Source organism: Oncorhynchus mykiss, chromosome 25 (genome assembly GCF_057628025.1).
Source record: "Oncorhynchus mykiss isolate SJ-2025 chromosome 25, ASM5762802v1, whole genome shotgun sequence".
Classification (NCBI taxonomy): domain Eukaryota; kingdom Metazoa; phylum Chordata; class Actinopteri; order Salmoniformes; family Salmonidae; genus Oncorhynchus; species Oncorhynchus mykiss.
The window spans coordinates 65,981,971-65,993,762 of record NC_143046.1 but is presented as its reverse complement, the minus strand read 5'-3'; the positions used below and the strand labels follow the sequence as shown (position 1 = coordinate 65,993,762).

The following is an 11,792-nucleotide window of genomic DNA, read 5'->3' as shown; positions in this document are numbered from 1 at the left end:
TGTTGATGATGTACAGTTGAAGTCGGAAGTTTACATAGGTTGGAGTCATTCATGTTTTTCAACCACTCCACATATTTCTTGTTAACAAACTATAGTTTTGGCAAGTCGGTTAGGACATCTACTTTGTGCATGACACAAGTAATTTTTTACCACAATTGTTTACAGGCACATTATTTCACTTATAATTCACTGTAACACAATTCCAGTGGGTCAGAAGTTTACATACACTAAGTTGACTGTGCCTTTAAACAGCTTGGAAAATTCCAGAAAATAATGTCATGGCTTTAGAAGCTTCTGATAGGCTAATTAACATCATTTGAGTCAAATGTGGAGGCATTTCAAGGCCTACCTTCAAACTCAGTGCCTCTTTGCTTGACATCATAGGAAAATCAAAAGAAATCAGCCAAGACCTCAGAAAAAAATTGTAGACCTTCACAAGTCTGGTTCATCCTTGGGAGCAATTTCCAAATGCCGGAAGGTACCACATTGATCTGTACAAATAATAGTACGCAAGTATAAACACCATGGGACCACGCAGCTGTCATACCGTTCAGGAAGGAAACGCATTCTGTCTCCTAGAGATGAACGTACTTTGGAGCGAAAAGTGCAAATCAATCCCAGAACAACAGCAAAGGACCTTGTGAAGATGCTGGAGGAAACAGATACAAACGTATCTATATCCACAGTAAAACGAGTCCTATATCAACATAACCTGAAAGGCCACTCAGCAAGGAAGGAGCCACTGCTCCAAAACCGCCATAAATATGCCAGAGTGCTGTTTGCAACTGCACATGCGAACAAAGATCATACTTTTTGGAGAAATGTCCTCTGGTCTGATGAAGCAAAAATTGAACTGTTTGGCCATTATGACCATCGTTATGTTTGGAGGAAAAAGGGGGAGGCTTGCAAGCCGAAGAACACCATCCCAACCGTGAAGCACAGTGGTGGCAGCATGATGTTGTGGGGGTGCTTTGCTGCAGGAGGGACTGGTGCACTTCACAAAATAGATGGCGTCATGAGGTAGGAAAATTATGTGGATATATTGAAGCAAAGGTATTGGAGTGGCCAACACAATTCCCTGACCTCAATCCTATAGAAAATTTGTGGGCAGAACTGAAAATGTGTGTGCGAGCAAGGAGGCCTACACACCTGACTCAGTTACACCAGCTCTGTCGAGAGGAATTGGCCAAAATTCACCCGCCTTATTGTGGGAAGCTTGTGGAAGGCTACTCGAAACGTTTGACCCAAGTTAAACAATGTTAAGGAAATGCTACCAAATACTAATTGAGTGTGTTAACTTCTGACCCACTGGGAATGTGATGAAAGAAATTAAAGCTAAAATAAATCATTCTCTCTACTACTATTCTGACATTTCACATTCTTAAAATAAGGTGGTGATCCTAACTGACCTAAAACAGAATTTTTTACGAGGATTAAATGTCAGGAATTGTGAAAAACTGAGTTTAAATGTATTTGGCTAAGGTGTATGTAAACCTCTGACTTCAACTGTATATAGCTAGGCGTCATCATTTAAATGAATCCTAATTTATAAAACAGTTCTTATTTGATTAATGGTGCTCGGACCCATCAATGTGAAGCTAGCCACAATAAGGATTAGCCACAACAGTGGACTTTGCGGTTAGCCTTCAAAATAAAAGTATGGCATAATTCTACTATTTGTATTAATTTGCATCACTTTCAATGACATACTTTTATTTTGAAGGCAAGCCACATATTCCACTATTGTGCCTAATCCTTATTGTGGCTAGCTTCACAACACATACCCCAGTCTGGTCGACCATCACTAGCTAAATGACGCTAGTTGGCTGCTTATAACGTTAGCTTTGGGCAGCTGGGTTAAGTAGCTGGCTAGCTATTTATTTTCATGAACTGAAGTTCAATTTCAGTAGGAGAACAACAAGTGGCAACCTAGCTAATACTTACTTACAAGGATTCATAAATCATTTGTAAGAATAATGAAAATGACTGCAGTTTATACTGATCATTGTTTTCAGGCTGGTTGTATTGGTGCTAGCTAGGTGCCAAGCTAAAACTAGCTACCAACGCGGTATTGTAAACACATCGTCTGTGGCCGGTGTTTTCTTGTTTGCAAACTTTTTTGTACAGCTTTGACAGTGCTACTGTATATTTTTTGACACGCAAACACCCAAACGGCGTTCCATAGCCGTGACGCTATTACTGTGTAACTCCAGTAGGGCAACATCTGAAAAATAGAGCACTTGGTAGTGTGTACCGGTGCTCGACCAGTCGTCGAAAACCAACATCCCCCCACGATAGAGAACGGTTGATTGTCAAGTGTAATGAATTCCATTATCTTGGCTTTAATGGATTTTGCCTTTGAGTTGTCTCGCTGAAATTGTCTTACTCTTTTAAATGACTGCTCGACTTGTTGACTGCTTGATCCACACAGCAGACATTGTGGGCTAGGTTAGGAATGCTGTGTTGCACGTGTAGCGCAACATTTTGCGTGGAGTTATTACGTCATGTTATATAGTTATGCACGGTAGCTTTGACATCGGTTTTTAACTTTGGCGTTAAACTAGATATCGGGCCGATACCGATGTTGGCTTTTTTAGCTATTAGAAATTCTGATATGTTCACTGATATATTGCGCATCTCTAGTTGTTACTGACATGGAGCTCTTTAATCACCACTTCATTAAGTCATGATTCCTATTCAACTCAGCCATTCCCCCATCTCCCACGCCTTCTAATGCGACAAGCCCCTTTGCTCCTCCCTCTTTTTCCGCTGCCCCGCTACAAAGTTTCTCCCTGCAGGCGGTCACTGAGTCTGAGGTGCTAAAGGAGCTCCTTAAACTTGACTGCAAAAAAACATGGTTTAGACCCTTTCTTCTTTAAGGTTGCTGCCCCTATCAGCGCCAAGCCTATCTCTAACCTTTTTAACCTGTCCCTCCTCTCTGGGGAGGTTCCCATTGCTTGGAAGGCAGTCACGAAGTGTCCGTTACTTAAAGGGTCAAGATGAAGCTGATCCTAACTATTATAGGCCAGTTTCTATTTTGCCCTGTTATCAAAAGTGTTGGAAAAACTTGTCAATAATCTACTGAATGGCTTTCTTGATGTCTTGATGTCTATAGTATTCTCTCTGGTATGCAACCTACTGCAGCCCTCATCTTCCACATACAACACCCATTCTGCCAGTCACATTCTGTTAAAGGTCCCCAAAGCACACACATCCCTGGGTCGCTCCTCTTTTCAGTTCGCTGCACCTAGCAACTGGAACGAGCTGCAAAAAACACTCAAACTGGACAGCTCTTATCTCCGTCTCTTCATTCAAAGACTAAATCATTGCACTATTACTGACAGTTGTGACTTTGTCGCGTGATGTATTGTTGTCTCTACCTTCTTGCCCTTTGTGCTGTTGTCTGTGCCCAATAATGTTTGTGCCATGTTTTGTGCTGCTACCATGCTGTGCTGCTGCCATGTTGTGTTGCTACCATGTTGTTGTCATGTTGTGTTGCTACCATGCTGTGTTGTTATGTGTTTCTGCCATCCTATGTTGTTGTCTTAGGTCTCTCTTTATGTAGTGTTATGGTGTCTCTTTTGTCAGGATGTTTGTTTTTTCCTATATTTTTTTAATCCCAGGCCATCGTTGTAAATAAGAATTTGTTATTAACTGACTTGCCTAATGTAGTTAAAAAAGGTACAAAAATAACAAAATCATTAAAAATATAAATATAAAATTCCTAATTTAAGGTGATATTGTATTTTTGCAACAAACAAAAGATATGTTTTGAAAATCACAGTATGAATTTTCAGTATTTTATGGACAATAGGATATTGTAAAATGGGTAATCACAAGCAATATACACATGTAGTCAGTAATAATAATTGGGACTTTAAAAAAACTTTTTATTGTAATTTTATGAATAAATCCAGTATTTATACATTTTAGGACACATTTAATTAATCTCAAAAAACGTTCATATATCAAATCTAGAGCAAGTGTTAGTTTCAAATGAAGAAACTATTACTATTACATTTGTTCTGAATTTTGAAAACACTTTTGCCACCACATCAAAAATTATTTTAGTGTTCTTTATGGGATTCTTTTAAATTTAAAAACTAAAATTCTATTTACATTGCACAAATCCAGAAAACTGCTTAAAATTTCATATTGGAATATTATCTTACTCGTGATAACAATTGTTCATCATTTGTATTTGTTAATATTCCCCATTACATTAATATATATGAATTTAATATGTTAAGTTTACATTTCTATATCTATGACCAACATGTCATGTCAGTGTTTAAAGTAGTTGTTGACTTTACCCTTTAGTTTGGAGTGAGAGAGATAGGGAAGGAGGGGAGGAGGGAAGGACTGAGCTTTTAATTGAAATCCTTCCATGTTGTGATATTTCTCCATCCGTCCCTCGCTATCTCCATAACAGTAGCTGCAGGGCACGCCAGCCATGGGAGATAAATTTAGCATTTCATTAGGAGCACAAGGCCTGTCAATAAAATGTGTTAAGTCGAACGGAATGAGTATCAGGGAGTGATGGGTCTCGTTTGTTCCAATGCAAAGACGGTACACTCATATCGACAGGCTGCTTTTGAGAAGGCAGGGCTTGTCCCTCTCTGATCAATGCCTGGCTGGGCCACGGGCGTGCTCTCTCTTTTTTTGTCAGGCTGACAAATGAAAATGCTGATGGTGGGCTTTGCTTTCACACGGCAGAGCTTTGTTGGGGTGGGGCAGGTGAGGTGTGGAAGGCGGGGGAGGGAGTGAGGCCTTGTGTCAGGGTGGGGAGGGGGCGTCCGGAACGTTTGAGCAAGGTCTCTGTGAGATTTCTCTCCCGGGAGCCCCTCTGTCTGACAGCTGTGAAAATTCATAGCGATTGATTTTGTAATTAGCAGTTTATCAATGGGATCGACGTGGGCTCTCTGATGGATTGCAAGGAAATTGTTTCTTCAAAGTTGTTTTTTTAAAACCATCCCCTCCTCCAAAGCCTACATGCTGCTCTCTCTCTCTCTCTCTCTCTCTCTCTCTCTCTCTCTCTCTCTCTCTCTCAATCCCTCTCTCCCTCTCTCTTTCTCTATCTCTCTATCTCACTCCCTCTCTCTCTATCCCTCTCCCCCCTCTCTCTCCCTCCCTCCCCCCCCCCCTCTCTCTCTCTCTCCCTCTCCCTCTCCCCCTCTCTCTCTCTCCCACTCTCTCTCTCTCTCTCTCTCAATATCTATCTCACTCTATCCCCCTCTCTCTCTATCAATCTCTCTCTCTCTATGTATATATATCCCTCTCTCTATCTCTCTCTCACTCTCTATCTAACCCCCCTCTCTCTCCCTCAATATCTATCTCACTCTATCCCTCTCTATCTCTATCAATCTCTCTCTCTCTCTCTCTCTCTCTCTCTCTCTCTCTCTCTATATATATATATATATATATATATATATATATATATCCCTCTCTCTATATCTCTCTCACTCTCTATCTACCCCTCTCTCTCTCTCTATTGTTCTCTTTTGCTTCCCTTCTTGCCTGCACTTCACCCTGAGACCTTTGTCCCCTATGCTCACTCACTCTGGCCTTTGTCCCCTATGCTCACTCACTCTGGCCTTTGTCCCCTATGCTCACTCACTCTGGCCTTTGTCCCCTATGCTCACTCGCTCTGGCCTTTGTCCCCTATGGTCACTCACTCTTGGGATCAGATCACTGTAATGGCTCAAATATCAAACACACACACACACTAATGTCTCTGATACATGTATTAGTTCTATGATTTATCACTGTAATTAAAATGCATTTAATTGCTAATAATTTGTCAGTGCATTGACATGTCTATATTTCCTAATATCCTGTTTATCACTGACTGATCCTGTTTGACACAAACAGGAGATACAGTAGTCAGTTAGCTCTCTGAGTTCCTGGTGATTTTCCCTTTTGTTCATCTATTCTGCCCCCCCCCCCCTCTCACGACCTACTTCCTTTTACCGCTGTGGATTGGAAAGCGTCGGGGTGAGAAATGTCTCAAGGTCTTGGGCTTACAGTTGTTCCAGTCAATGAATTTAGGATGAAGTCTGAAATCTGTTTGCCTTTTATTGTCCCGTGTGGTGAAATATGCACCACCAAGGTGAGATGAGTCAGGCGACCAATGACACACTGTCTCACGAGTACCAGACACTGGTTAACCACTGAGATAACCACAACCCCAGTCTATCCCTGAGAGAGAGAGAGAGAGAGAGAGAGAGAGAGAGGGGGGGGGGGGGGGGGGGGGGGGCAAAGAGAGAGTGGGAGGCAGAGAGGGAGAGAGAGAGAGAGAGAGAGAGAGAGAGGGGGTGAGGCAAAGAGAGAGTGGGAGGCAGAGAGGGAGAGAGAGAGAGAGAGAGAGAGAGAGGGAGGGGTGAGGCAAAGAGAGAGTGGGAGGCAGAGAGGGAGAGAGAGAGAGAGAGAGGTGAGGCAAAGAGAGAGTGGGAGGCAGAGAGGGAGGGAGAGAGAGAGAGAGAGAGAGAGAGAGGGGTCAGGCAAAGAGAGAGTGGGAGGCAGAGAGGGAGAGAGAGAGAGAGGTGAGGCAAAGAAAGAGTGGGAGGCAGAGAGGGAGGGAGAGAGAGAGAGAGAGAGAGGGGTGAGGCAAAGAGAGAGTGGGAGGCAGAGAGGGAGAGAGTGAGAAATTAAAAGTGGTGAAACATTCCACACATGCAGTAAAAGTAGTCGTGAACAATGCAGTACACCAGGGCACACCAGAGAGAGAGAGAGAGAGAGAGAACCCGCCTCTGAGACTGAAAGAAGGTCAGGGAGGATGTGCGCTACAGAGTCCATATGAGACACATGGTGGTTGTTGTTGATTCAGTTTCACTGTTACAGTAGGCCTACATACATACATTTAGTTACACAGGTTGGATCAGAATTGATAGAATACATTTTGTATGATAATCAATCAGTCAAAATATGGTTTCCAGCTAGCTTAAGCACTGACAGTCCCATGATAATGTAATCAAATGTACAATAGTATATACTTTCATTCCACTCATTATTTGATCTAGATGTTTCTGTGGGAGAGGAGGGAGGAAATTAATCAAAATGTGAAGGAAGTATAATTTCTTTATTGAAGCTAGTTTACACCGTCCAATTCCCAGAGTGTTTATAAGAAAACAGTCTATTCCGGAGCTGTCCTTTGGAACAGTGGGGTGTTTAATCTGTGATCATTCACTGGGGTTTGGCTGCTATTCATTCCATTGCGTGCTCCAGGAATCAGCAGGATTACATTGATTTTCAGTCTCATTGGTCAAAGGCCATATGAAAATCAAACCCAGGGCGCCAGGCAAAAAAAAAGACATTAAGCTTTGTGTTTTTCTTTACATTCTGTTGTTTATCTTGTCACAGTGTTAATTATGCTGATTACGTGTCCCATAGCTGACTCCACTGAGAGATCAGTAGGCCCAGCCCAGCCATGTTTTACTTTAGTAAAAATACAATTGAGATGATGTGTTACTGTTTACAGAACTATTTTACATTTCAATATATCGAGCAATGGTTTGTGTTGTCATTATATCTCTGAAGATATTAACATAAGACTCATGTTGAAGAGCCCTCTCTCACTGACCCTGTCCCTCCCTCTCCTCTCCAGACTCCATGCATATAGAGGACGTGGAGGCGGTGCAGAAGCTCCAGGATGCGCTCCACGAGGCTCTTCAGGACTACGAAAGCAGCCAACACCAGGAGGACCCCCGGCGGGCAGGCAAGCTGCTCATGACCCTGCCCCTGCTGCGCCAGACCGCCACCAAGGCCGTGCAGCACTTTTACAGCATCAAAGTGCAGGGCAAGGTGCCCATGCACAAACTCTTCCTGGAGATGCTGGAGGCCAAGGTCTGATGGAGGAGCAGGTGCCCCCTGTGAAGGCGATGGGGACAGGGCAATGCAGACAGAGAGATATGGACAGAAGGGACTCAGGACAGGAGAGGGACACCCTGCTGACTGAGACAGGAGACAGACTGACCTCTCTTGTTCTCCACCCCCTCGGGCCCCAGACATTAAAAAAAATAAAAATAAAGAAGAACAAATGCAAAACTTGGTTATAAGTATAAATATAAAATGATGCAGATTAATTTAAAATATATAAGAAATACTATGTACAGTAATAATTTTGTTTTGTTTATGGTCTGTGGTCATACTGTATGTGAAGGATCTCCCCCTCTCTCTATATCTTCAGAAGGAATAATTGCAGGCTCTTAATTAACATGGTTTCTAGTCAGAACCTCAAGACATCTCCAAATGTGTTCTGATGACAACACACATGGCAACCACTATGAACAGCCTCACTTGTCAGACAGTTATTTCACCTCCTGGACTTGACCAGGACATGTATATATTTATTAATATGGAAAACTGAGTGTACAGTTAATTCTGGTAAACCCGACGGCCATTTTCTCTCATTCTTTTTCTTGGGGGAAAAAAAAGAAAGAAAGAAAGAATAAAAACTGTTACCTAAATGTGAGCTCTATTGATCTAAATGCCCTTGAATATACCTCTTCAGAGCAGTGAGCCGTGTGATATGGGTCTGTCTCAGACAGGAAGAAGACAAACTGGTCACATGACATGTTTAACCAAACTAGCGTAGGCAGGTAGTCAGTCGTATTATTCTGTAGTAACTCAGCAATAAAGGGAGCCGTGCCGTGGCCAAGCCATGTTAAACCTCCACTACCCTCTCCTTCACAATGCTGCTGTCTGTCTGTCACTATAAGGCCCATATGTGTGTGAGTATGTGTCCCGCCAATGTAGATGTTTCTCCTCTGCAGATGTTGTTGTCAATGGTGCTCTATCTCAAACCCCACATTTGGTCATTGTTCAAGCCGATGGAAATTGCCTCTTGGCAACTGAGCGAATGACCTGATTTGGGCAGGGTGAAAGATGATGAGTGGGTTTGGGGCGGAGGTATCAAAGGATTTATGCTGAGTGGCAGAAGTCCAGGAGATTCCATGTTCAAACAATCAGAGGCCCATATGTCAAACACTCTATTTAGGGTCCTTTAAGCCCATGGCAGAATCCTCCCACACACAGGGCGCAAGGTACCCAGCATCTGCTATCACCATTTAAGAAGCTGCCGGTCTTTTTATAGCTGGGGCTGCCTTTGTGGATCTCCATCCAAACGGAGGTGAATGGCAGGTGCAGTGCAGTGATGTGTTGGTAGCTAGAGCTTCACACTGACTGGGGGTATTTTTAACCCAGAAGGAGGTTATTGCTGTAGCTGTCTGCCTGCTCTCTGCTGTGCTGCTCTGCCTCCCTCCAGGAGTACAGTAGACACGTGGAGCGCTGCTTGACTCCATGTTCACACAGTAGCTGTGGTCTAACACCTCCCAATAGGCCCGGAGACAGACAGGCATTCTTAAAGACAGCAATTCACCCCCCCCCCCCCCCCCCCCCCAAGGTGCTCCTCTTGTGAGAAGCCATGCAGACTACAAAGTGTCAGCACGTTTCAAAGGGTAGCACCAGTCCCACAGTGTGTCTATACAAGGTGTGATCTCTGGTGGGAAAGTGAGTAGAGGGGCTCCATTCTCTCTGTGTGTAGGCAGGTTGTCCTCCATGGTGCATGCTGGGACCTGTAGTTCAGTACTGTAGACTCATGCTGCTCTTTGTTCTCAAAGGGAGAGAATGTGGTGGGAGGTGGATGATTATAGTACTGATGTGATTTATGTGAAGTGATAAATTGTGGTACCGTCACAATATGATACTGTGATCAAATGAATCCCTGACATTGCAGACGGGATGGTCGCCACTCTGCTTGTAATATCATTGGCCAGTGTTAATCCAGCAGCACCCTCTTTTACTGCAGCCTGATTGGCCACTTAATGGAGGTTGACTACACACCCCAGCACCTAATCATCCAACTTGAACTAGCCGCTGTCTACTTAACAGGCTCCACTTTAGAAGGGGACAATGTAACGTGAGTTATTTTACTGTTGTGCAATACAAGGACCAATTCTGACTGAAACCATGCTGAAAGCATGCTTTTACTAAGATTTGGGACAATTTGATTATCTTTTCAATATTACTCAAAATACCTCTAATCAAAAATAAATATCACAACTATATTTTCTTTGCTCGGCTGTAAAATACAAGTGTTTTAATGGACAAGTACAGATTACACACATCAAACAGTTTAGCCTAAAAACTTTTTGTAACGATGCAAAATTCACACCCAACACGATGCAACGTAAACTCCAGGCACTTCCTCTCAATGCTTCACATCTTACATTCAAACCCTGGTTCTATATAATGTGTATATATCTGAATGTCAATAGTTACTGGACAGTAGCCTATACAGTAGGTTGCCGAGTTACAGCAGTTCAAAATAAAGTATGGTATGCAGCGTCCTGCTGACTACTACCTCATCACTATTGTCGATACTTTTGATTTCAAGACTTACTCTTCATCCTCGTCATCAAGACTGTATTGAAACATACCTGAGCCGTCCATGTTTCTATCAAAGATTTATTGTCTAGAAATGCTCCTGCCAAGATATTTGTAATTGTAGTCACCAGTTGTCTCTTACCATCTATATATCTGTTTGTAAAGGTACAGCATGCTTAAAGTTGACCACATGAGTTGGCCATTAATGGGTGTGACACCCATTTTGGTTATGAAGCGGGTCCATGTTTTTATTAACATCACTGTGTCAGAATTGGTCCCTTGATGATAAAATTGCAGTAAGGAACAGGTACTTTAAATTATTTCCTGCTCCTACATATAAATATTTATGGTGTGAATTATATCATTTGGCAACAGTGTACATTGTTATCTCAGATTGTTAAATCATCAATATCTGTGTAACTTTTATGTTTTGATTTCCTAAAAGGAACAAATAATTAAATAACTCCCAGAAGTCTGTGATTCATTTCTTATCCCACTACACTGGTGATTATGTTGTGATGTTAAAAGATCCCAAGCAAACCTCCCGAGTGGCGCAGCGGTCTAAGGCACTGCATCTCAGTGCAAGAGGCGTCACTACAGCCCCGGGATTGAATCCAGGCTGTATCTCATCCGGCTGCGATTTGGAGTCCCATAGGGCGGCGCAAAATTGGCCAAGTGTCGCCCGGGTTTGGCCGGGGCAGGCCGTCGTTGAAATAACAATTTGTTCTTAACTGACTTGCCTAGTTAAATAAAGGTAAAAATATATATATCATAATAATCACATAGTGGTATTGAGAAATAGTGCATTTATAAAGTCACATTTGTGAAGATAAGGGCTCATCTTTATTAATAATATCATTAGACTCAGAAAGAGGATCAGACAGAATACATTTATTTCTATGTATCAACCATTTGCTGTATGACATTTGGCCTTCATCCATGTTTTACTCTGTCACGTCTAGGCTACTTACTCATTCAGTTTGTAACCTGAACCCTAACGCCATCCTCCCCTCATTGTATTTACCTCATCTGCAGAGACACTAGCATGCTGCTCGTCCACAGGGTTTACAGACACTCAGATTGTGATTGACTTAATGCTGTGAGTTGAAGAGCGTGAGAGCAGAGAGCAGCAGTCCCAGCAGATACCGGACAGGCCACCGGCGACGGGCAGATGAGCTAACAGCCCCAGCCTCCACTGAGCCAGACCAGGAGCTGTGGATGTGAACCATAGAAAATGCATCCGTCACAGAAAACTGGCAGACACGCTAGCACTACTGGGGGGGGGGGGGGGGGGGCTGGAATGGGAGACGGGGTGGTGGAGGGGAGGGGAGATGGATCCATCATTTCAGGAAGCTGAGATTCCTGGGACTTGAGTATTCCCTGCTCTATATAATTATAAGAGGCAATTT

General features: G+C 43.0%; 1 protein-coding gene across 4 annotated transcripts in view; it reads left to right on the top strand.

The window, feature by feature from the left end:
* Positions 1-10,855, top strand: part of LOC110505541 (steroid hormone receptor ERR2) — a 65,477-nt gene extending 54,622 nt beyond the window's left edge. For all 4 annotated transcript variants that reach the window (XM_036962525.2, XM_036962526.2, XM_036962523.2 and 1 more), the window contains one exon: positions 7,604-10,855. In XM_036962525.2, coding sequence (XP_036818420.1) covers positions 7,604-7,848 — 245 coding nt within the window. In that variant the 3' untranslated portion in view covers positions 7,849-10,855. The remainder of the gene's footprint in view (positions 1-7,603) is intronic.
* The last annotated feature ends 937 nt before the right edge of the window (positions 10,856-11,792 follow it).